General features: G+C 54.0%; 1 protein-coding gene across 1 annotated transcript; it reads right to left on the bottom strand.

The window, feature by feature from the left end:
- Positions 1 to 5,240: 5,240 nt before the first annotated feature.
- EN2 (engrailed homeobox 2) lies at positions 5,241 to 7,863 on the bottom strand. Its single transcript, XM_054274265.1, has 2 exons — positions 7,323 to 7,863; positions 5,241 to 5,557 (listed from the first exon to the last, which is right to left on the bottom strand). Exons 1-2 carry the CDS (start codon positions 7,861 to 7,863, stop codon positions 5,241 to 5,243), a joined length of 858 nt encoding a protein of 285 aa, XP_054130240.1.
- Positions 7,864 to 25,293: the final 17,430 nt, after the last annotated feature.

Here is a 25,293-nt window from a genome sequence, read left to right as displayed (position 1 = left end):
GTGTCAAACGCCTAATTTAAATTTCTTTCCAGGTCGAGGAGACGGTGAGGCGAGAGCAAGCGAGGGTGGCAGCCGCGGGCAGGCAGGGCCGGGCAGCGGGCGGGGACAGGGGGACACGGTGACAGGGGGACAGGGTGGCCGGGGGAGGGCGGGGGGCAGGGAGGGCAGCAGGAGAGCGGCTGCCGCCGGCCTCCAGCCGTACCTGGCGGGGGAGCTGCCGGCCCGGCCGTGTCTCCGTGCCCGGGCTCAACCAGGCCACTTATTGCCGGTGCCGGGGCCAGGCTTTGGCCGCAGCCCCGCCTGGCTTTGCCAAGGGTCCCAAAATACGCGCCAGAGCAGATTGAGGGCGAGCTAGTGGTGGTTTTAGCTGCGAGGCTGTCTCGGTGTGTGCGAGGGGTGAGCCCAGGGCATGGATACCCCTCCCTAGCCCTGCAAATATTTATCTGCACAGCCCAGACCTGCCCCCTCTGCTACTCCGCATAACCCAGCTCTGCTGCCAGGGACAGTCCCAACTTTCTGTACGGAAACCCGGGACCACCTCACGCTTCCCGAATGTGTCTGGGAGCGTTTCTGCCGCAGCCACGGAGCGTCCCCCGGGCTGCCACAGCACAAACTTCTCCCCCTGCACACCGCAGCATCCCCGGCTGCTGCTCCCGGGCCGTCCCACGCTGCCTCGGCTCCATCCCTGCGGGAAGCGGGCACAAATCCTGCCCCGAGCACCCGGGTCCGGCCCCTGCCCGTGGGTGCAGATTCCACGCTGCTTGTTTGCTTGTTGGTTTGTTTGTTTGTTTTTAAGACGACGCGAATTTGTTTATAAAATTGACTCATGGCCCTTTGAAACAAATTGTTATTAACCTTCCCCTTCTGAGCGTTTCATAATCACAGATGTTAGTTTGGAGATGATATCCAAACATCCCAGGGGTACTTTTGATAGCTGCATGGGCGGGGATTGAATGTGGCGGTCGGATATTAAATCAGCGGGATACAGAATTACTTTTTTTTTTTTTTTTTTTCGTCTACGAACCCGAGCTGGCTAAATAGTTTCCCCCTCTAACTCTGATATGCATTTCACAATCAATGGCGCGGACATTTGCATACATCGTGCCTGGGTGTGGGTTTGTACAATGCCTGTGCCACATCCTGCGTTAGCAGGGAGCGGAGAAACACCTTCACTAAACCTCAGTGCTCAGATGCTCATTGAACAGAGTTACGGAAGAAATACACTTAATTAATTACACGGAGGGGCTGGTTGGCTCGGGCAAGTGCAGATGGATTTTTGTTCGGCCCTGAAATACTTTTCTGGGTTGGTTGTTTCGTTTGATTAGTTAGGTTTTTTCCCCTTTTAATTTTTTTGTTGTTTTTTTTACTGAATTCTGCTGCCCTGGCTGGAGGGGAAGGAGCCTGCCCCGCTAGATGGGGGAGGGAAATCTCAAGGAGAGCTGCTTGCCAGGATAGAAACGCTGCCAGCCGTGTGGCTCCAGGGCCAGTCCTGCCCCTGCCCTCGCCCCGGCTCTGCCGGATTTTGGGGGAGGCTCTGGCTCGGCTTCGGGGCTGCTGTGGGTTGGGGTTCTGCCTTCTCCAGAACAAAAACGCTGCTTCAGAAAGGGCTTGTTGCTTTGCTAAAATTGCAAAAGGAGCTTGTGCGGCGGCTCCTCCTGTTCAAATAATTTTACATTTTAAACTATCGAGGGCTAACTCAGCCGTGCGGTGCTTCCCGAGCCAGCGGGGCGCCGCTGCCCGGCCGTGGGAGCGCGTTCGGGAGGCGCTCGGGGAGCAGCGGCCGCTCCGGGGGTGGCAGAGCCCCTCCGAACCTGCTCCTCTCCACGTGCAAACCCTCCCCAAAATACCGGAGAGAGGTGAGGAGCACGGCCGTGTGAGGAACTCTGCTCCCACCGAAGGCACGGCTTACCAATGGCAAGCATTTTGTGTTCTGGTCTGGATAAAATCCAAGCAGCAGCGAGATAGGGTCTGTCCTTGCTCCACAGACTGGAATAGATTGGACAAGTTTCACTACTCATTTTTTTTAACCCAAAACTACATATTCCTGCTGGTGTCACACATCTGTTTTCTGTTCTCAGCTTTTCTTACCAGGCTGGGTGAGGACAGGTGGAAATTTCACTTCTGTCTGCACTCTTAGGAGCAGGGCCAATTTTTCCCTAACTGCAGGTTTAGTGATTTCCTAAAAAAACACAAATAATATCTCCACGGGACTTAGCCACCCTCGTGTAACACACCCACGGTGCCATTTTGTACAGTCGGACAACAGAAGCTATTTTTCAAACCAGATTTTAAACTCTTCTTAAGCGCCCACTGCCATCGATTTTCTCCCAGGGGATTATAAATCACCTGCCTCCATTAACGGAGGTGACAAAAAAAGAAATAAATATATATATATCTCAGAAGCAGACAAAACAGGGAGGCTGGGGAAATAAAGCAAGATGGGAAGCAGGAGCCCACAGTATCCTGTAGCATCCTCACACTCAGCCCTGGCCCCAGGTCCTCCGGGCAGGTGAAGCCCTTGGTGCACTGTCCCAGCGGCAGCTCCGCTCCTGGAGAATTTTTCCCCCTTGCAGAATATATCCCAAAGTAGCAGCTTGAGAAAAATAAAGTACAAAATAAAAAATTTTAAATACACTTCCCCCTCACCCCCCCCCCCATTCTCCTTGGTTTTATCTGGGAGCGTGTCCCCTGCAGCAGGAGCGACCCCGAGGGTGAGTGAGGCTCTGCCCTTCCTCCCTCTCCTGCCTGCGGAAAGCTATTTCGGAGCTCTTGTGCCCTTTGTCGCAGCAAGGCGGATGATGGTTTTATTTTTGTCCAGCCTGTCCTAAAATCGCGGTACTGTCATTTCCCGGGGCTGCCAAGTATTTTACAGGGTGCCTGGTTTCGTGGCGTGGCATCGGCAATATTCCATCTCCCCTCTTGCCGGGCTCCGGCGTTACGTGTGTTTTCCTAGCAGAGCTTTTCCAAACGCAGCCTGTCAGAGCATCGCACCACCGGGTATTTAAAGTCTTGAAAAGGTGAAACCTGTTGACAGTACGTGAGATTAAAGAGATTTTCCTTTCCGTTTTCAGCTCCTTTTGAGCGGGAGGAGGAGTGCCCGAGAGGGGCTCGGGGCCGGCTGCCGTTCGTCCTCTCCTTCAGCCTAGGAATGAATCCCCCAAAGTTTCCTCATTAAGTCAAAGGGCTGATGAAACGCCTGGCTGCAAAACCACCTCTCTCATAAATCGACACGGATTTTACCTCCCCCCCACACCCCTGTAAAGAATTAAAACTACGACATAGTTCTAATTCCAGTTCCAAGGCTCAGAAGTGCAGTCTGTATGAACATTTAGGGATAAATATTCCCGAATAGCTCCGTTGTAACCTCTGAGAGATACAGCTTAGATTTCGTAATAAAGTGGGTTCCTTGGTTGGGTTTTTTTTTTTTTAATTATTATTATTTAATGCAGTCCTCGAGAATCGAAACACACAAAATGCAGCGAGAATGTTCACAATGTTGAGAACACAGTTGTAAATAGAAACATTCATATTTCATCCGATTATAAATATTTGATACTGCAATTGTAAAATGCACATGTTTTATAAACTGGAGAGAAGAAAAAAAAATCCTTTGCTTTCTTGCTAAAAGGCAAAGTCATTTAATCCTGGCCCCTAAGCAGCTGATGGTTATTCACAGAATTTAAAATTACAGTTTTTATTTTATAGCTGGATTCTTCCCTTTTTTTTTCCCCCCCTTTTTTTTGTCCTTTTTTAAATTTTACACTACTATGTACAGTGTGTATCTATTAGAGCTGCAAAATAAAGAGGTTTTAAGGCAAAGCGAGAAGTTCCCCCCCCCCCCCCCCCCTCCACAAACAGCGTCGCAGGAGAACCCGTTCCTGAGCAGCCGCCCATGCACACCCAGGCCCAGGCGGGACAAATCCCCCTCCGGAGCGGGGACAGGGACCCCACGCTCGGGGACAAACGGGTTCAACGCAGCACAGCGCCTCGGACCCCCCAAAAACGCCGATTTCGGGGAGGGGTGTGCGTGAGGAAGGGGGTGTGGGCTCAAACACCCACCCCGCGCTAGCGGGGACCGCGCTGCGGAGGGGAGGGTACAACTAAAAATGGGGTTTTTTTGGGGGGAAAGGGGGGGCTAAAACGCTCCCAAATGTTTCGGGGAGGTGATGCCGGAGCGGAGCCGGGTCCCATCCCTCGGCTGCCCTCGGCGGGGCCGTGAGGGAGCAGCTCCCGCTTTTCGGGGATGGGGGTCCCGGAGTTATCCCAAGGAGCTGGGAGGGGAGGGGGTGCTGACCCCATCTCTGGGCAGCATCCACGCCTGCATCCCGCACTCACGGGCGCCCGTGGCTCTCCTTGGCGGTGATGGAGGAGCAGAGGCTCAGGGAAGGACCCCGGGCGTGTTTCAAGACGGTGCTTTGAGATTTTGTTTCCCTAACCTTATTTATATCTTTTCTTTCTTTTAAAATTAAATTCTCCACGTCTATCCCCAAAAAATCAGCCCCAAACACCCCAACTCCAAAAAAACAAATTACAAAAAAGACTACACCCCCCCCTCCAAAAAACCACCCAAAAAAGAAAAAGAAAAAAGAAAATTAAAAAGGGAAAAAAAAAAAAAAAAAAAACAAAAGAAAAGGTTAGGGGTGGGGTGAAAAAAAAAGTTTAAACTCATAGAACAAATAGGAGAACTATTTATTCGGTTCACAGTCATGTGAAATGCAGCAATAAAAATCTTTGGACTTCAGCAAAAGTTGTTTTTAATTTTTTTTTGAATTTCAAAAAACAGCGTCCAATGTCCATTAAAACTGCGCTTAAGTCTATCAAAAAGTAACTTAAGCTTAAAAAAAAAATCTCAAGATAGCATCTAAAACTTCATACAACCAAAAAAAATCAAAACAAAAAAACCAGAACAAAAAAAAGCCAACGAAACCAAACAACAAGCCCAAACCCCCGAAACCAAAACCAACCAACAACAAAAAAAATACTTTATAATCAGATATCTTGGATTTTTACACCACCTTACCTGTAAATTATATATACATAGAATATTGCAGAATTATATCTAATACACAATATTTTCACTATTAATGCTGGTATAATCTTTATACACTGGCCCTTACGTTTCTTTTTATTTTTTTTTAATTAAATTATTGCATTGTATAAACTTTGACTGCAAACGGCCCCCCCACCCCTGCCTCCCCCCCTCCCTCCCTCGCTTCCCTCCCACCCCCCCTTTCCCTCGGCTATTCACTGTCCGACTTGCCGTCTTTCGCCGTGGTGGAGTGGTTGTAGAGCCCCTGGGCCATGAGGTGCACTGCCAGGGAGTTCTTACTGCCCGTCGCCTTCTTGATCTTGGCCCGTTTGTTCTGGAACCAGATTTTGATCTGGGACTCGTTGAGCCCGAGCTCCTGGGCCAGGCTCTGCCGCCGCTGCTCCGTCAGGTACCGGTTCGTCTGGAACTCGGCCTTGAGTCTCTGCAGCTGCTCGGCCGTGAAGGCGGTGCGAGGCCGCTTGTCCTCCTTGTTGGGGTTCTTCTTCTTTGGTTTGCGGGAGCGGGGACCTACGGCCGGCAGAGAGGAGAAGAGAGGAGAGGAGAGGAGAGGAGAGCACCGACACGTTCGCGCTCTGCTGCGGGCACGGCTCCGGCCCGGCAGCACATCCAGCCCCGGGGGAACGGAGCCCGCTTTGTGCCTCGGCGGCCGGGGATGCTCGGGAGGCGGCGGAACGGGAGCCGCAGCCCCCAGAGCCCCCAGAGCTCCGCAGCCCCCAAAGCCCCGCTCGCTGTGCCCCCCGGCCCCTTTCTCCCAGCCAGAATCCGCTCCCCCGGCCCCTTTCTCCCATCCAGAAACGCAGCTCCCGAGCCTCTGTGTCCCGGGAATGCCCAGCAGGAAAAGCTTTCACCAGGGGCAGAGCACGGAGCTAAATTTTATACCCTGAACAGATTTTTTTTTTTTTTTTAAGAAAACCTCTACACTTTTTAACTTTTTTTTTTCCTTTTTCCTTTTTTTTTTCTTTTTTTTTTTTTTTTTTTTTTTTTTAATGATAATGGAAATCCTCCCGCAGTTGACTTGGCCACAAGCATTCCGCCTCTCCGCTGCAGTGCCCATATGGCGCTGCACGGCCCGATCCGAATCGCCGGGATTATTCTCGGGAATATTATTCTCGGCAGCACAAGGAGCCTTTTCTGCCCGGGCCGAGCCATTGTGAGGATGTATGTTAATTAAATATTAACAAAGGAGAGCACTGGAGAACAATGGAGTAAATTCCAATTCAGCTCTGAATATTACCTCTGAGTGAGAGTTTGTTTTCAGATATTACGAACTAATTTTCATCTCGATTTACGATCCCTTCCTCAGCTAGCCGACTCCCGGGTGAAAATCCTACCTCGCCGCTTTTGTAAGAGAAAAACCCATATTTTTTTTTTCTTTTCCTCGGGAGCAGATCTCCTGCCTGATGTTTCCCATGCCTTCCTCCAGTGTTTTCTACTTGTTTTTAACCGGGGTTTTACCGATCTGCCGGAGCCAGCCCTCCTGTCCCCGCGGTAGCAAAAGGATATTTTACCCCCTGCTTGTTATTTTTATTTTTTTTTTATTTTAATTTTTTTTATTATTTTTTTAAAGATAATTTCAGGACGTTCTGCCTAAGCCCTTGCCAAAGGACGGACTCTGCCAAAGAACTTTCCCGGCTCTTGGAAATGTCCTCCGGCCCTCACAGAGCTGACCTACAGCATATGGGGGGGAAATTAAAAGAAAGAAAAGAAACGGCGGCGGCTCGGAGGCCTCTTTTGGAGAAATAAACGAGCGCGGATTGTTTTTGGCCAAAAAAGACTAATCAAAACAAGGCGAGGCCTATGGAAATGCCACCTCCCCTTCCCAAAACCCAGCGCAGGGGGGGGTTTCCCGGCAGGGAAAAGGAGAGCTCGCCGGGAGGACGAGCGGGGAGCCCCAAGACAGTTTGTTTTTTCCTCCCTCTTTGATAAAACTCGTCAGTCGGTGGGAAATGCGCCGAGCCCAGGCGGCCTCAGCGGCGGCGGGGACAGAGGGAGGGACACCCGCTCCCTGCTCGTCCCTGCGGCTCCGCGCACCCCCAGCACACCCTGCCTCTCCAAGCATTTTCAGACCATTTTCAGCAACTCGCCCACCCGCCAAAAAACCCCAAAAAGCAAAACCCAAACAGGAAAAAAAATAACCAGAAGAAGACGGAGAGGGAAAGGAGAGCGGGGTCTTTTCCACGCCGCTTCCCGGCCTGGCGGGCGGCACGGCCGGGGGAGCCCGGGGCAGGGGCTGCGGCCGCGGGGAGCGGGGCCGCGGCGGGGCAGCGCTTACCTGAGGAGGGCCGGTCCGAGTACCGCGTGCAGTACACCCAGGCGGGCCACAGCATGGGCTGGTTCCCGGCGTTGGAGCTGGCCTGCGAGCTATCCGAGTCCGAGCTCACCGACAGGTCGCCGCCGCTCAGCCCCCGCGCCTTCAGGGCCGCCTCCAGCGCCGCGGGGTCCCCCCCCTTCTTGGCGGCGCCGTGCAGGGCCAGCCCGGCGGGGCCGCCCTCCCCCCGGCCCGGCGAGCCCGCCCCGCCGCCGGGCAGCGGAGCGCCGGGGGCCGGCGCCGCGGCGGGGCTGCGGCGGCTCTCCGCGCCGGGCCGCCGGGGCTCTCCGTCGGGGCCGCCCGCCTCCTTCCTCCGCCCGAACTCGGGCCGCAGGATGTTGTCGATGAAGAAGTTGGTGATGCGGTGCGGGTGCGGGTGGGGGTGCGGGGGGTCACCGGGGGGGAGCAGCAGCCCCCGCCGCCCGCCGCCGCCAGGCTCCGCGTCGCCGCCGGACTCCTGCGGCTCGGCCGCCTCCTCCCGGGGGCTCCGGCCGCCCTCCTCCATGCTCGCCCCGCCGACGGCTCCGCTGCCCGCCCGCCGCCGACCGGGCGCTGCCGAGCGCTGTCTGTTGTCGCTGCTGCAGTCGGTTGTTCTTTATTTTAATTTTTTAATATATATATTTATATATATATATGTATATATATATATACACGCACACACAGGTGTCTATTTGCTTTCGTTTCTCCTGGCTTCGCCCGGCATTCAAAATCCAGAGTTTGGAAAAAAAAAAAAAAGGAAAAAAAATTTTAAATTTAAGAGTAATTAAAAAAAAAAAATAAGAGACAAATGCAGGGAGACCCGCAAGCCAGCAGCCGAGCCTGCACCACTTCCAACTTTGACAAAAAATGAAAACACAGGGGCTCCGGTCCTCCCGCCGCCGCTCGCCGCCGCCGCTCAGCCGCTCGGTCCCGCGGCGCGCTGCCGCCTGCTGCCCCGGCCGCCGCCGCCGCCGCGCCTCATCCGCGGGAGGAAAAAAAAATTAGCGATAATAAAAATAATAATAATTGTGGAGCGGAGGTGGGGGGTGCACGAGAAAAAACGAAGCGCCGGTGTCGGGGCGGGGTGTAGGCGGGCTCTCAGCAGCCGGTGTCCCGCGGAGGGCAGGGCGGTGAGGGGCGCCCCGCGGGGCTCCGGCCGGCAGCGCCTCGCCCCGCGCCGCCCCGCGCCGCCCCGCGCCCGCACATGCGGGGGCCGCCGCGGCTGGGGGGGCGTCCCGCCCTGCCCTGCCGCCCGCCCTGCGCCGCGCTACGCCCCGGCGGCCGCCGCCACCGCCGCGCCCGGGCACTTCCACTCGGGTTGTTGTCCTTTAGGTTTTAACGGGGCCCCCGCCGCTGACGTCGCCGGCCCGGGCGCTCCGACACGTGCCTCGGGCCAATGGAAGGCCGGGCGAGCGCACACGTGGTGCGGGGCGCCCCGGTAAGTGACAGCGCCCACGCCCCTCCCCCGGACGGGCCCGGCGCGGCCGCCGCCGCGGGGATGCGCGGGGGGGAGCCGGGGGTGCCCCGCTCCGGGGCTGCCCCCCGCCCGCCGCTGCCCCCCGGCCCGGCCGGCCAGGAGTTACCGGGGCTCGATGGTCCCGCTGTTTACCGGGGAGGGGGCCGGCATCCCACAATTCCTTGCAGAAACGCATAAATAATATTAAGCGAGCGGCGGCGATACAAAGGGGTCCGGGGGGGGGCGGAACAGGCCCGGCCCGGTGCCCGCGGGCTGCTCGGGGGTTGCGTCCCCTCCCCGCAGCGCGGTTCGGCCGTAATTGACTCGTCCTTCCCGCAGCCGGACAGGAGCTTTTGATCCGCCCTGGCCGCTCCCCGAACGGCACCGCGGCGCCGTGCTGCCCCCCAAAACCCCGGCCCGGCACCCTCTGCACCCCGCAAAAACCCTTCCCTCTCTAGGATGGGAAAGCTGCCGCAGCCGCTTTGCTTGTGTTTAGGGAGAAATAACCCCGGAACAAAATTAGGGAGCAAGGTGCTAGTGGATGGAGGAAGCGCTGGGGGCTGAGCGGGTTGCGGGGCTCGGGGAGCAGAGAGGGGAGCGAGCAGGCAGGGACGGGTCCTGCCCCCGCAGCCCACCCGGGATCCTGCCGGGCCCGCTCGGTGCCATCGCCCGACGGGGCGCACCCCGAGCCAGGAGCCGCGCCCAGGGCCGAGCGGGGTCGGGAGGGGATGGCTCGGCCCCGGTGGCCGCCGCACTCCGACTGCCCTAAGGCTCTCCCCCTAAGTGACGTTTTTATTTGGAGGTGGCTTCCCTGCGGTGACACGCATCACTCGCCACCTTGAAGGAAAGGGACAGCGAGCCTTTCCTTTCCTCTTCTTCTTTTCCTTTTTATTTCCTTTTTCTCTCCCTTTTTGCTTTCCTTTTTCTTAACATTTTTTCTTTCCCGTTTACTTTTTCTTTATTCTTTCATTTGTATTTAATTTTAAATTCATCTCCCTATTTTCTTTGTATTTCGCAGCGAGTCGGGTTCACCAGAGAAGACCAGCAGTGGCTGATCCGAAGTTGTTTTGCTCAAACAAGCACCCAGAGGTTAATTTCTTCAAGAGCCCCATGAAAAGCGATTAGCCTGTCTCCCAAGAAGTATTTTCTAATTACTTGGAAGCTCTCGCTTTACTACTACCCCATAATTAAACGTGTTCAAGGTGCTGCACTTCAAATATTTCGCTCCCGGGCGGACCCAAGTTACCGATAAAAACTTTAAACCTCCTTGAACCCCTCGTTACCTGCCCGCTCGCTGCCGGTACGGCGTTAACCTTCCCATTCGTTATCCCGCTCCTTCGCGGGGATATTTCCAACCTACACAGGACAGGGGGGAGAATTCCTGAGGTAAACTCCGAAGTAGGAGATAAACAAAGCTGTACAAAACAATTACTGCATCTGCCTGTCCTCTGACAATAATCCAGCACCTCAGGTATGCAGAGGCGGCGGGGGGGCGGCGAGGGGTGAAGCAGTGATCTGATACCGAACCGAAGAAATCTGAACGGTCTGTTTTTTTTTTTTTTAATTTTTTTTCCCAAGGTTATTTTTATCTGGGAGCTCAATCTCTGTAGAAACATTCCCCAGCAGCACTATTGCTCGCCGGTCTGCAGCCGCCTGGCAAGCGGCACCGCAGCGTGCGGGGGCTTTTCCTCGGGAACCACTGCGGGTCACCGGGAGAGGTGGCTTGGAAATGGGAGTTTGGCTTCGTTTCCTTCTTGGCTTCAGCCTCCCCTCGCAGACCTAGTGCCTGCAAATGTCACCTCTCCGCACGCCAGCAATATTTCTTTTCCTTACGCTCTCCGCGTAGTTTCAACGAGGCTCATTCCCTGCTGCCACCCTTTTAAAAATTTATATCTTTTCTGTCTTTCAAATAGGTGAGTGTGGGGGTGCAGCAGAACCCCCACACCGTGCTCTTTGCTTGGCAATGAAAACTTTAGGAACGGGATGAGAAGCGGGGAGCTCTGTACGGGGATGGAGGGAGGGAGATTGCGGCCGAGGGCTGCGGGCAGGCTCCGGGGCTGTTTGTGCCGCTCCTCCGAGCAAACCCTCCTTCCAGCCTTTCCCCACGCTCGGGAAAAAGCAAACCAAAACAAAACAACAACCCCCGAGGTGCCGGGAAGCCAAAATGCCCAGAGTAATAGTGGAGGCCAAGGGAGTTGCTGCACCTCTCGCTCTCCCAGCGTGGAATGACCGCCTGCAAAACGCAGTCTTGCACCAGATTTCTCCGGGTTTGCAGCGATTCCCCCATTCCCAGCCTGTCCCTGGCCGTGCCGCCGGGGGAGGTCTGGCACAAACAGCGGCTCTGCCCCGTGGGCACAGCCCGGGCACATCCCTGCCACCCCGGCGGCCCCCGTGTGCCTCCCGCTCACGCCCGCAGCACTTTCCCTTCCGAGCGAAGCCTTTGAGGCAGCTTTGGCAGCGCGCTGGAGCTGCTGGCGGAGGAGAGAGGAGAGGGGAGAGGTCGCTGCTCCTTTGCCAGGCTGGCCGCGCCGCAGGCGCTGTGCCCGGCGCTGCCCGGCCTTCCCTGGGCTCTGGCATCAATTTTGGAAGGGGAAAACCAGCAGCAACCCCCGGCTAGCCCTGTGCAGGCTTTCCTGGGGCCGGCGGGCCGGAGCAGCTCAGCCAGCACGGCCGCATTTCCCCAGTGCCGCCGGGTTCTCGCTGCTCCGCCGACAAGCACGAGAATGAAACCCGCGGAACCTCCGGATTTTCCCAATTCCCCCCATGCCAGGCAGGATAAAGGGCGCTCTGCGGCCGCCCGGGTCCCACCCCGCAGCCCGCCGTGGGACCGGCATCGCCCATCCATCCCCTTCCAGCGGGAATACTTTCCCATCAACGGGGGCAAAGAGACGGGTTGGAAAGCCTGGCTTCCACTTTCTTGCGAGATCATGAAAATTTCATGAGCCGCTCGTGGCGAGGGCAGAGCCCGCGGCTGCCGCCCCGGCCCGGCCCGCGGCGGGCTCCGGACGGAGCGAGCGAGGGCAGCGGAGCGGGGCACGGAGGATGCTCGGGAGGGAGCGGGTGAGGGTGAATGTCAGAGCCGTGCCTCGGGAAAGGAGCGCTCGGTCACGGCTGCCGCTGGCAGCAAGGAGGGACGGGGAGCAGCCGCCCCTTCCCACGGGAGGGAGGGTGCGCGGGTGGGGTGGGAGTGCCGGCCCCAGCTCGCCCTGCCCCTGGCCCGGCCCTGCCCAGCCTCGCCCTGCCCCCGGCCCTGTCCTGTCGCTGCCCCGTCCTTCCCCTGCCCTCCCCGGCCCCTCTTCCTGCCCTGCCCCTGCCCACGGGGAGCAGCCCCCTCCCCTCCGCCCGCAGGCTGGGACTGAGGACAGCCTTGCCGGGACCCATCGAAAACTGTCAGACAACAGCGATAAAAGCCTCCAATTCTGTTAAAGTTAGGTGGAAAGTAAGGGTAAACGACAGCCCAGAGCACAATAATGTGGTGGTCGGCGAAAGGAAGAGAAGAGAAGAGAAGAGAAGAGAAGAGAAGAGAAGAGAAGAGAAGAGAAGAGAAGAGAAGAGAAGAGAAGAGAAGAGAAGAGAAGATGGGAGGGAAAGGAAAGGAAAGGAAAGGAAAGGAAAGGAAAGGAAAGGAAAGGAAAGGAAAGGAAAGGAAAGGAAAGGAAAGGAAAGGAAAGGAAAGGAAAGGAAAGGAAAGGAGAAAAGAAAAAGAAAAGGAAAACAAAAGGCAAAGGAAAAGGAAAGGGGAAAAGAAAAGGAAAGGGAAAAGGAAAAAGAAAAAGGAAAAAGAAAAAGGAAAAGGGAAAAGAAAAAAGGAAAAGGAAAGGGAAAAGGAAAAGGGAAAAGAAAAAAGGAAAAGGAAAAAGAAAAAGAAAAAGAAAAAGAAAAGGGAAAGGAAAAAGGGAAAGGGAAAAAAAGGCAAATGAAAAAGGGAAAGGAAAAAGGGAAAGGGAAAGGAAAAAGGGAAAGGGAAAAGAAAGGAAAAAGGGAAAGTCCTTTCGGTTTCCCAGGGCAGTGTTCGCTGCTGCATGCCTGGACCCCCCAGCTCTCTGTGCCGGAGCTCTGGTCCCGCTCCCCGAGCCAGCGAGGCCCCGCCAGGACGCTCAGTGTCACTGGGTTCGCGTTCCCTCCCCGGAGTGCCTGGACTTTGTTTTGCCGAGCGGTTCTTTAAAACCCACCCGCCCGAAGCATGGCCAGGGATGGAACTATCTGTCTCTGCGGGAAAGTTTTTGGCCTGTGCGAAGAAATAGTTCGTGACCCCTTGTTAAAAATAAATAAATAAAATAAAAATAGACTAAAGAATAAAGCTGGGAGCTAAACCTTCCGCCTGTGTCTTTGACTTACACCCACAGCACCTTTGTAAAGAACCAGAAAAGCGGCCCCGGTTTGTGCCCCCGGAGCTGGGTGGGACACGGCCGGTACAGCCCGACCGGGTCGGCCGGAACCGGCGGGGGCTGCTCGGGCTCTGTCTGTGGCTCTGTCCCGGGCAGGGCTGTCTGTCCCCGGCTGCGACGGGCACCCGGCGCCTCTCCCGGCGCGGATCCGCGGGGCGGCGGCCGGGATCGCCGTTCGCTCGCTCAGCTGTGGCTGTGGAGGCAGAAAAGCTTCGGAGAAGTACAAAATTATTTCCCTGAAACCATTTTTATTTAATCTTAGCGACACGACGCGTCCGCCCGTTTCACACGCACCCGCTATGCACCGGCGCCGACACAAGCGAGCACAATCGCGGATGTCGCGATTGAGGAACCTTTCCCCGCTTCTCCCGTGGCTCGGAGGAGTTAATCCGTGCAGACACAACAGGAGCTGTTGTGACGGTAAAGTTCAGCAACTCTACACCGACCCCAGCATTAGCAGGGGCTGGGGCGAGATGCTGGAGCTGCTCCTGCACTTTCCACGCAGGCAACTAATTCCCCTAAATTCCCTTGGATTTACACCTCGGCGTTTACTCACAGGCAGAATAAAGCCACCGCTCTAATTAACTAGGTAATTTCCACTCCAGCTCCTCGCCGGATAATCAACTTTTATGGTCTCTCGAAGGCTATTTTCCAGCTGTTGCGGAGCGGGAGCGCAGCCGCCCTCGCACCGCACGGCCGAGGCTCCGGGAGAGCTCTGGGGGAATCCCTGCCCTCCTCAGCAGCTCCGGGCTCCTGCACCTTCCCCGTCCTTCACTGCCCCGGCAATCCGGGGCTGGGGGCTCCTGTCTGCCCCATCGTGGGGGGAAGGAGGTGGGGGACCCCGACAGAGACACAGCCCCCTGCGCTGGGGCCGGGCTCTGGGGGCGTTCGGCTCCTCCCGGTGAAGGTGCCCCTTACCCCGGGCTGTCCCCTGCCCTGGGTGCCTCTCGAGGGACCGGGATGGGCGAGGGGCTGCACGCAGTGACGGGGCCATGGCCCGGACACGCTGCACACACCCTGCATTTCCTCAGGGCTTCCAGGAAAACAAAACCGAACCCCCAAACCCAAGCGAAAAAAAACCCAAAAACCACTCCAACCCTAGAACACAGAATACAAATAAAAACCTGCCTTTTCTTTTAACAAGCAACAAACTAAAGTGCAGTTCTCAGTGGGGTGTCCCTGTCAGCCAGGCAGGAGCGCTGCCCGCCGGGACCGGGACCGGGGCTGGGGCTGGGGCTGGGGCTGGCTGCAGAACGGACGGGAGGTGCTCGTTCTGGTCTCTCCCTGCCCTGCGAAAGTTCCGCGGGGACACCAAGAGCCCCGAGCCCCGTCCGTCCTCGTCCTTGGCAGCTTCCCCGTCCCGCTGTGGGACCCCGACACCCTCCGTGTGTCCCTCCGCGGCCGCCGGGCCTGGAAAAGCGGGGAAAAGAGGGAGTTCGACGGGGGGAGGCTGGGCCAGGGGTACGGGGGGAAAAGGGCTCTGCTGCACGGCCACAGCACCCATTCTCTGCCAGGGAACAGGTGTGGGGAGGGCTGGCATGGTCTGTGATGGGCTTCTTTCCTTCCTTCCTTCCTTCCTTCCTTCCTTCCTTCCTTCCTTCCTTCCTTCCTTCCTTCCTTCCTTCCTTCCTTCCTTCCTTCCTTCCTTCCTTCCTTCCTTCCTTCCTCTTCCTATTTTTTCCTTCCTTCCCTCTCTCTTTTCCCTATTTTCCCTCCTGCCGTTCCCGTTCCCCGTGGCTGTTGCAGATCCCGGTTCTGTCACAGTGTCCGGTTCTGTGCCCGGACCCGCCGCAGGTTCTGCCCCTCATCTTCCTTCCTCCCTCCCATTTCCCCTCACCCCGAGAGCCCCTCCAAGGGCCGGGCAGCTGTCAGGGATGGGGGCCGTGCCCGTCTCGGGCATCCCGAGAGGTTTTAGAGGTTTTCCCGACGGGAGCAGCGGCTCCATCCCGGCCAGCCCGAACCCAGCGCCCGGCTCTGCTCGGGCGCATCGCGGGGCTCACCGAGGACCTGCCCGTGAGAACAGCCAAATACCCCCCCAGGAACTTCAAAGCCAGGGTGTGGGGCGGCGGTGACGAGGCTGCCGCCTCCCTTGCTTTGCAGCAGGGATTTTTACGGGCGCTAAAAAGGGCGAGGGCGGCTCTCAGCCCATCGGTGCGCGGTGCCACAGCGCTGAGCTGCTGCGTTTTGTGGGTTGGTGCCGTCATATTCTTAATTTTTTTGTCCTCTAGTTTTCTTGGATTCCCGGATCCTATTTATCTTGTCTGTCTGGGGCTGCTTCCCTAAGTCACTGTGTCCATTGAAAGGCTTTTCCCCCCCTTTTTCTTCCCCTCCCCAGCTCACCACCTTTTTTTAATTAAAGCTTTTAACTCGCCTGGTGTTTACAGTCTTATGTAAAGTATCAAAACAAACAGACCCTGCCGAATACAAACACCAAAAAGAAGCTGGCCCCCCATTCTTACCCCTTTATTGTCCAAAAAAAAAAAAAAAAGCGCATCTCCCCATGTCATAGCTACAGTTCCAAAAGGAAATTGCTTTTATTTGTAAAGGAGGCTTTAAAAAGCAGTGACATGAAGGGGAAAAGCTCCTTAAGGGAGGAAGGTCATGGGGTTAGGGGTGAGATTAAAGGAGCTATCTTTCCACCTCGCAGCGAAAGCGGCGCTGGAGCCTCCCCAAACCTGGGGGAGAGAAGAGCTGCCCAAGGGAGGCGGAGGGGGCGAGGGAAGGGGTCGATGCTGGGGGCCGGGGCTGGAGGAGGCCACGGGGCTCCAGGCAGTCCCTGGTGCCGCACAGGCACCTCTCAGCTGTCAAAAGGAGTGGATGCAAAGAGGTAAAATCCCTCCCTTCAACGCCTAAACCCTCGTATTCCCTGTGTCACATACAAGAGGAAACATCGCAGCGAGGGAAGCGGCCCCTCCAGGCTCAGGAGGGCGGTGGGATGCAGGAGGGTGCTGGGGCTTAGGGAAGGAGATTGTGCCCCCTCCCCGAGGCTGCTGCCGCCGTCTGCTTGCAGGGAGCTGGGCACGGCCATGGAAAGGGAAAGGGCTGCCGGAGCGATCGCCCCCAACCCTCCCTTCCCCTCTTCCCCATCCATCCGTGACGGCTGCGGTTTTTGCTGAATTAAGGTCCCTGGTGAAGGCGAGTCAGCGTGAGGGATGCGAGGGCACTTCCCCTCGCCTCCCCACAAAGGCGGCACCCTGCCTGGCCTCAGGCACGGGCAGGGACCGGGGCTCGGGGGTCAGCGCCGACAGAGGCGGCCGCATCCTCCCTGCGTGCCCTCTGCCTGCCCTGCCCCTCTGGGTGGGCACGGAACGCTCCCCTCACCTCTCAAACCAGCCCTGCCCTGCTGGGGCCGTTCCTGCAGGACAGCAGGGAAAAGGACACACAGTCCTGGTTTCGTTAGGGAGGGAAAATGTCATTTCCACCGCTAAAAACCCCAAGAGTGTTGCAAGTGTTGATCTTGGCACTGTTTGGAATTTGGATGCTGACTGTCAGTGCTCAGGACGTCCTCAGTAATTTGTGACGCCCACGATGGCACAGGGAGGTGCCAGTGGCGACACCTCCCTTGCTCCGGGGCTGCTGCCAGCGCAGGGGAGCCGCCGAGACATTTCCCTGCAGCCCTGGAGAGGTGTCCTGCAGGAAGGACGTTTGGAAGGAGAGCTGTGGCCATGAGGGTGGAGAGGGAACCAGGTCTGCCCGATTCAGCACTGCAAGAGCTGTGCACTTATTCTTGAAGCCAGGACGCGGATCCAGGGGCGATTCTGCTCGGGCTGCACGGATGTTCGCTGTGTGCAGCGTTTGAGGGAGGTGTTGGTGAGGTGGCACTTGCTGCCGCGACCCTGAGCAGACAGCTTTGTCCCTCCGTGCCCCTGCCGAGAGGATGCTCACACACCGCCTCTGCTGCTCTCCCCGGCAGCCCCAGGGCTCTGTGACATTTCGCTCGGCGGCTTCTGCCTGGCACCTCCAGTCCCCAAATCTATTCTCACTTTCTTCTCCAAAGTGCAGCGGCCGCATTGTTCTCTGTACTTGGAGAGAACGTGTGAGAGTGGATGTGCGGGAGGCTGCTCCTCTCCTAAAATATGTGCATTTAAATTGTCCGAGGGAATTACCGACATTAGCCTGCTTTGTTTTTTGGGTTTTATTAGTGTCATTCAGTAAATATCCCCCTGCAGCTCGGGTAGCGAATGCCCAGCCGTGCTCGCTGGAGATGCCGCTTGGCACCGTGCCTGCCACAAGTGCTGGAGGACAGCAAATCTATCCCTGCTTGGCTCGCAGGCTTTGACGCTGCCTCGGCTTGTGCAGAGCCGGCTCCTGAGCCCGTCTGAGCCGGGTCACAGCTCCCCTGACTTACGGACTTGTGTGCCATGGAGCGTCTGCAAACTGCGCTGTCTGGGGAGCTCTCCCAGAGGTGTGGATTCCCCTCGCTCAGGCAAACACCAGCGGCTCATGTGGACCAGGAATTTGGTTTTTTTTCCTTTTCCCTTACCTTTCTGCATCATCGGTTTTATATAAAACCACGGGATAGAGCAGAAAGCCTAGCACACAGCACTCACTGAGAATTGACTGGGTATTGTAGATACACACTGTGTCCATAAATATTTATGGAGTTACAGTCAGCCTTGGTACGGGCAAACAAATGTAAATAACGCCGTGCACTCCTCGTGTGCTCCGGATGGTGCTGTGAGCAGGAATAGCCTTTCCTTGTGAAATCAATTTAATGAATCACTTATAGTAGGAGGGAAATAATCCCAGCAGCATTATTATGCCTAATGGTAGGAGCATTGTGATGATGGCTGTGTTATCCTGCAAGCCCCTGCCTGGGAGCACGGGCATGGGGAGGGGAGATGTTTCCCAGCAGAGGAAGATGAAGATGAGGCGTGGGTGCAGGTGATAGAAATGAGAACTAAAGTTCTGGATTTTCCTGGCTGCTACACATCAGGATGCTGTGATGTTACCTGGGGTAGTGGGTGTTGGGGCAGGGACAGGCAATCTGGGCAGAAGGACTGTGTAGGGAGGGGGTGAGCATGGGGAGGATGACCTAAAATGGATGGGTTCATGTGGAAATGGATGCTGTGTGCCCTGGGCCCCTCTGGTATCAAATGCCCCCAAGCAGAAAGGTTTATTTTCAAGTGATTTTGTCCCCTAAATATCTGCACTCCCAGCCAAACTTTCCTAGGACATGGATGTCTTGCATTTTTCATCTCTTCCAGAAAAGGGAGGAGATGAACAGTTCCAGGATGAAATCTCCATTTCAGATCAGAATTTCTCATGTCTTTGGGTGAGTGACTTCACCTTTCTCTTTCACTGGCTGTGGACATATTCCTGAAGTCATTCTCAGCCCACAGAATCAAAGAACCACAGAATCCTTCATGTTGGAAAAGATATCTGAATTCAGAACCATTGTTGACCCAGCCAAGCCAACCCTAAACCTTGTCCCTGAGTGCCACTTCCACATGTCTCTGAAATCCCTGCAGGAATGGTGTCCCCAGCACTTCCCTGGGCAGCCTGTGCCAGTGCCAGACAAGAACCCACAGGTTATTCCAGGCACTGGGATGGTTCACAGGGCTGACACACACTGCTGGACCCACAGGTCACTGCTAGTGCTGATCTGCCCTCAGGGGGTAGATGGTGCCCTCAGAACCAGGTCACATTTCTGGGGATCTTTCCTAGCTTAGAGTTTTCCCTTTGCCATCATGTTTCAGCCAGGTAATTAATGTGAGGCCATGTAGGGAAAGTAAAAGCAGAAAGGGAGAGCATATGGAGAAATAAAAGTATATTTTTAAAATTTCAGGCTATTTTTAGAGGTATCCATCAGCTCAAACATCAAGGAACATCTTCTTTATCTGGATGTGTCCTTTGCAGAATTCTCCATGTGCTGATTCTGGGTGTACAAGCTCATAGGTAACTTGACCAAGATTTTCAAGGTGTTGGTAGAGCAGACAGGCCAGAGAAAAGCAGTGATTTGTTGTTTAAAGAGTTGAGCATCCCAGTTTTGATCAAAGTGCTTTCTGAATAACTTGAATAACTGGACTTGAGAGGCAAGGGGTGGACTTCCACATGGAGGGCTCCAGCAAGGACATGAAATCTGGATACAGCTGCATAGCACTGCATTAGCACCTTTACAAGCATATTCCTAGCACTCCAATCCTTGATCCCACTCTTATTTTCAATTATTTAGTCTATCAGAAACTATTTTTGTCCTTGCTTTCCCTCCTTCCCCCAGTTTGCAAGGCTGTACTCAGAATTGTGCTCGCACACAGAGCTGTGTTTTGTTTTCATGAGTTTTTGGGTTGTCACTATATTGCATTTACATTAACATTCATTAATATAAGACACTTGGACATCATTAGATTTTTTTTTCGTGGCATCTTTTCTTATTCTAATGAATGGAGTGAAGGTGTGTGAAAGAAAACCAGAAAAATGCAAGGGCCAGAAATGCTAGGGAATATGCTCTGGGAAATCAGAAATGATTTCCTATAGAAATCAAAGATTTTGTCTCAGGGGCTGAATCCTGCTCCTTATTACAGCACCCAAAATCTGGAGCGCTCCATGGGGCTGAACCCCTTTCTCTGATAAACCCTTGATGGGAGCAGGCACAGTTCTGCTGTGGCTGAGAGCAGGCAATCAGCTGGGAGGGGATGGATCCAGGTGGCAGCTGAGCTGAGCGGCAGCACAGGGCTGAAAATAAAAGCAGGAATTTTGTGGGCCCTTGGCTGAGGGGACAGAGGGAAAGGACAGATAAACCAGCCTGAGGCTGTACAGTAGCTCAAAACACCCAGTCAGAAACCACAGTGCATTTTGGAGTGCTCCTGAGGGCTGGTGTAGGTCTGTAGAAGACCCGCTGTCTACATGAGGGCACTAAGCTGACCAAGATAGGTCTGGGATTTTTCACACTGAGGATGCCTTAAATTGCCATCAAAGCCCCCTACCCTGACTCCTGCAGCCAAGCAGAAGCTGGAAAATCTCCGAAGTGCGAGAGGCAGCTGAAGCCTCCACAAAAGCAGATGCAGAATATCAGATTGGAGGGAAATTCGGACAAGGATTTCTGCGAGCTCTGTTTGCTTAGCCCTAAAGGAAGCAGGCTGCTCCTGCTTTGCTCTCCTGAGCCTGGGGGCATCCCTGTCCCTTCCCGAGGTCCCAGCCCTGCCGGTGTCACTCGCTCGGTCCCGCCCGGCACTGGCGGAGGTCACCGGGGCGGCGGGGCATGATCTGCCCTGATCCCCCTTCACAGGGGAAATGAAGCGACAGGGACTTTGCTCCAGCACAGTGGCCACTTTGAAAAAATGTTTCAGGCAGATAATTTATCAGGTTTAATTGCTCTTTAATCCCCCTGATCGGCCTGGCGTGGAGAAATCCCCTCTGAATGGGGGATCCTGTTTGAAAAAAGCCGGGGAGGATGGGAGGGAAGGATGGGAGGAGGGAGGAAGGATGAAAGGAGGGGAAAAAGGGAGGAATGGAGGCAGGAGGGAGGGAAAGAAGGAAGGGAGGGAGGGAGGGAGGAAGGAAGGAAGGAAGGAAGGAAGGAAGGAAGGAAGGAAGGAAGGAAGGAAGGAAGGAAGGAAGGAAGGAAGGAAGGAAGGAAGGAAGGAAGGAAGGAAGGAAGGAAGGAAGGAAGGAAGTGCAGCCTTTTGCAGCCTGTTGTCCGGGTGCTGCTGCTGAATCTCTTTTGGAGATTTTATCAAGGCATTAAAAAGCCCTGGATCACCTCTCCTGCCTCCTGGATCCTCCTGCCCAGAGGAGGCCAGACCAAACTGAGCCTTTCTCTGTCATGCCCACCCAGGGAAACATTCAGGTCAGCTTGGGTTCTGAGCAGTGGGATCTGCTGAAGGTGTATCTGCCCACTGTGAGGGGGTTGCACCTTTACAGGTGAGTTGGAGTCATCAGACACCAGAGCAAAACCAGACCTCATTGCAAAGGCAGGTGATACTGTGTGCAACCAGCAGAATAATCTGAGGAGCTTTATTCTGGAAATAATGGATATTTTAATTTCTTTGGTATGAAAACCTCCCCAGCCAAGGGCTTCTCCTGCCTCTGTTTTCATAACCCAACACCAGAACACCATTATTTTTATTTATTGGGTGTGTATGAGCCAGTTCCTTTCAATCCACATGCTTACAGATAATTTCACCCTGCCAGTTCAAGGTGTGTCTTGCCCTTTATCCCATAGGTACCATTCTGCTTTTATTACACATTGAAACCAGACTTTGACTTGCTTGGGCACAAGAAAAGACACTCCAGTTAATTCCCAGTGTTAGAATATTCTGCTGGGAACTTGAGTAGGGTCTATGGAATCCCAAGAAAAATAACCCAGGCTTTCCACTCCAGGCTTCATTGGTTTTAAGTCAAGAACACACAACCAACTATAGGCAGGTTAGTGACAACTAGAAGAAAAAAATTGCACTGATGAGCCTGAAAGGTTCCAAGATACATTAACCACAAGACTGGTTGGGGTTTTTTTGTTTGTTTGTTTGGGTTTTTTGGTTTTTTTTGGTTTTTTTGGTTGGTTTTTTTTTCAGTGAAGAAAAGCCTCAAGGAAAAGCTTTGCAGTGGGAGTGTGAGCCATGACACCAGCTGCAGAGGTCTGAGGAGATGATCATCCTCTGTCCTGCAAGCCCATCCCTGCTCTGAGCCAGTTTATCCCATTACATCCACCCCATCAGCTGCCAGCAATGAGTTAGATGCCTGAAATGGGTTTTTTTGGGGGGATGAGAAAGTTTGATCTGTTGATTTTGGCAAGTGAGGTGACACACTACTGCTCTTCTGTGGCAATGAGCTCCATGGCATTGCTGTGACAAATTCCCATGGAACCTCCTCACAGCAAGGAGCCCACCTAGGTGAGCCCATACCTCCCAAAAGTAACCCCCAAAACCAAAAAGTCACTGAAACGAGGCCAGTCTGAAGGTTGGCTGGGTTTTCAACTCCGGGATTCATTTACAGGTGAGCCTGCATGGCAAGAAACCCACGGGGGTTTCTGAGTGATACAGTAAGGAACAGAATTTCCCCTCTTGGTTCAAATAGATCATCCTGTTAAATCCAGGTAAAGATTCCTGGTGATGGTGATGTATGAGAGTGCAGTCTGAGCCTCCAGCACCTTTAGTTTTTAGCACAAGATCTGTTGGTTTCTCAGCCTCTGGGCCTCAGGGTGGGGGGTTCCCCTGTTGGGGGACACCTTCCTGGAGCAGTTTTGTGTCAGGAAAGGGAGACACACTGGATCTTTTTGGTCTCCAGGTTCTTGTTTTTTGTTATCTTATCTTATCTAGAGTTTGGCACGCTGTCCACACCAGGCTCAGCACACTGGAAAAGCACCACAAAAATGGCCAACAATCTATTGTTCCAAGGTTTTTTAAAACTAAATTATCCAATTAAGAACTGACACCTGGATTATTTCCCTTTTAACCCAATAACTGATCCCAAAGAGCCGCAATGTGGACTTTTCTGCCCAATTACAAAATGCCACCCAAACCCTTGGAGAAGAAGAAGGAGCATGAAGAAGAAACCCAGGACAACACCCTGTGCCCTCCATCTTGCTTCCATCCGCAACATACTAAAAATCCCAAAACCTCAATCTCTCACCAAGTGATGCACCTACACTACTCTCTATAATCTATTTCACACTTTTGTGGATTCTGGTCTATCTTGAAGTCTGGGAAACTTTCTCCACGAATGAGGGTCAAAGTCAGTGCTCCCCTGGGGTCAGGGCACCCCAGAGCAGACAGAGAAATATTCCCAGTGCCCTGGGTTTCCACAAAGATCCTGCATTGTTCACCCAACGTGCTGTGATTCCTCCCTTCCATCCCTTTTCTGTGGTCCCCTCCTGATGGAGATGTCCCCTTCCCTTCCTGTACCAGGGATTTTAGGGAGGGATATTTTGTCCTTGAACAGACACAGCCCAACTAAGTGCTGCTGGCTTTTTTTCCCTTCTCCTTTTCTTATTTTAGCAATTTCTCCTTTGGCTGAAGAAACCCTCCCTGAGGCAGCAGAGTTGCTCTTTCCCAGGCATGCCAGGCGTGCTCCCTGGCCTCTCACTGCTCTAATTATTAGCAAGAGGACAAAGGCATTAGGAGCCATGAATGGGGTCATCTTCACCTGGGGAAAAATAAAAATATTAATATATCACCTCTGAAAACCCCAGGCCAGGGTGTGAAAGCAGGGTTTGATGGGCACTGATGGCAGAGCTTGAGTGGCCAAATGCTGGCAGATGCTCTGACCCCGGGGCAATGTCTGAGCTGATTTCCCACACAAGCACTAATTTACTGGAGAGAGAAAGGAGTGGGGATGAAAAGCATCCCTAGAATCATTGCATCCTTTGGTATTGAGGAATTTTCCATGTGAAATTCCCAGGTAAGAAGCAGGAAACACCTTGTGGTCTTTGGGAGAGTGAATTAACATGGGATGAAGAACCAGCACATCCCTTCTGCTTCTTCAGTCTGCTCCAAATCCTTGATAAATTATCCTGCCTGCAGATCCTGCCTGCAAAGAGGGTCCCAATCTGTGCTGGGAATGGAGATTTGTTCTTGTGATTCCAACCCAATTTAAAGGGGGAAAAATTAAAACAAGTGAAGATGTAGCTGGGACCACAGCTCTAAATATCTATTGGGACATCACTGCTCATTTAGGTCTGTGGAGCCTGGTGTCCTTGGGCTGGGCTTTTCTGGATGTGTGTGTGGGCGGGCTTGTACAATAAATCTGAAAGCATTCTTTCCAGGTGTTTTATTAAGAAGAAACCCTTTTGCAAAATATTGCCTTTTTTTTTGAAGAGTTCATTGCTTTCAGTGGGAAAGGGCATAGCAGGACACAGAAATCAGAGATTACACCAGGTCATTTCATCTTGACAGGCTGCTGCCAATGCTGAGCTCAGTCTTTATCCAAAAACCTAGGAAACTGTGTCAAGCTTGCTGTAATATTTAACCCTCTATGGAAAACACTTGCTCTCACTGCTGCTGGCTTAACTAGGACCAAACTAGGTTTTAGTCATAGTCAGCCCTAGATCCAGCATGGCCAAGGCTGTGAGCAGCTCTCCAGGAGGATCACAGGCATTGTCCTCAGCATGGCAAAGGATGCTGATGGGAGGCCAGCTGCAGGTGTCTGTGGGCTGGAGCACATTGTTCTGAGAAGCAATAATGGTGAGGCACCTTCCCAACAATGAGTTTGATTATTTCGAGGAGCCTGCGCTGTCAGAGCGAAGCTGTTGCCAATTAATTGCATCGGTGATGGGATGGAAGTCACAGCAGAGTCTGGGCTTTGAGTCTGGGGTTTTTCCAGCCTTTGCCACTTCAGCAACCAGCACTGGGTCCATGAGCTGGCAAGTGAGTCATGAACAGATGCTCAGGAAAATTGGATCATTTACAAAGTGTTTACAAATACTTCCCGCTGGCCCCTTGCCAATTTTGCCATCCTCCCCACTTAGAGAAAACATGCATGAGTGTCCCCAGCCGCTGTCCTCGGGGTCCTTTCTGATGGGATTGGTGCTGAAGGCATGGGGGGGCTTTGCAGGGACTTGTGTCCTCCCCATTAGCCCGTCCACAAGGAGAAATGTCACTTCCACAGCCTGGATTGGGAAGTGGAGGCAGCCACCAGCACTATAGGGTGCAAGGCACATTCCTAGTTGAAGATATTTTGAAATAGAGATACAGCAAACAGTTAATTATGTGCATTCAGCTGAGTAGTAACTGGAGGTATTTCTCCTGTGCTGTCACAGTTAGATCTGCACACAGTAACTTTGGGTATCCTCACTCAGGGGAACCCCCAAGAAGGATTTGGAATATATTTTTAGGGTGATATAAGCAGTGATAAAAATTATTCGGGGGCCCTAAGTATAAACAAGACGTGAAGCTGCTTGAGCAGGTTCAGAGGACTCCATGAAGATGCTCTGAGGGCTGCAGCACCTACTCCTGGAGACAGTCTGAGACAGCTGGGGTTGCTCACATTGAGAAAAAATGGTTCTGGAGAGAACTTGGAACACTTTCCACTGCTCCGTGTGTCAGACAGTGGGCTTGGCCACCTACTTGCATCATGAAAGAGCACAAGCAGTGCTCAATCTCTATCTGCCTTCAGGACAGGCACATCTCTGAGCTGAGCCCTGGCAGACACTGACAGGGGCAGGGCTGAGCTTCTG

Source organism: Melozone crissalis, unplaced genomic scaffold (assembly GCF_028551555.1).
Source record: "Melozone crissalis strain CALT ecotype California unplaced genomic scaffold, PUWL_Pcris_2 ptg000016l_1, whole genome shotgun sequence".
Classification (NCBI taxonomy): Eukaryota; Metazoa; Chordata; class Aves; order Passeriformes; family Passerellidae; genus Melozone; species Melozone crissalis.
The sequence above is the reverse complement of the archived record's forward strand: the minus strand, read 5'-3'. Positions and strand labels throughout refer to the sequence as shown.

Bases quoted from the DNA above. Each gene is read 5' to 3' on its own strand.
- EN2 (XM_054274265.1), bottom strand. From the start codon at position 7,863: ATGGAGGAGGGCGGCCGGAGCCCCCGGGAGGAGGCGGCCGAGCCGCAG. The intron at 5,558-7,322 runs GTAAGCGCTGCC...TGCCGGCCGTAG, and splicing joins CTCGGACCGGCCCTCCTCAG to GTCCCCGCTCCCGCAAACCA.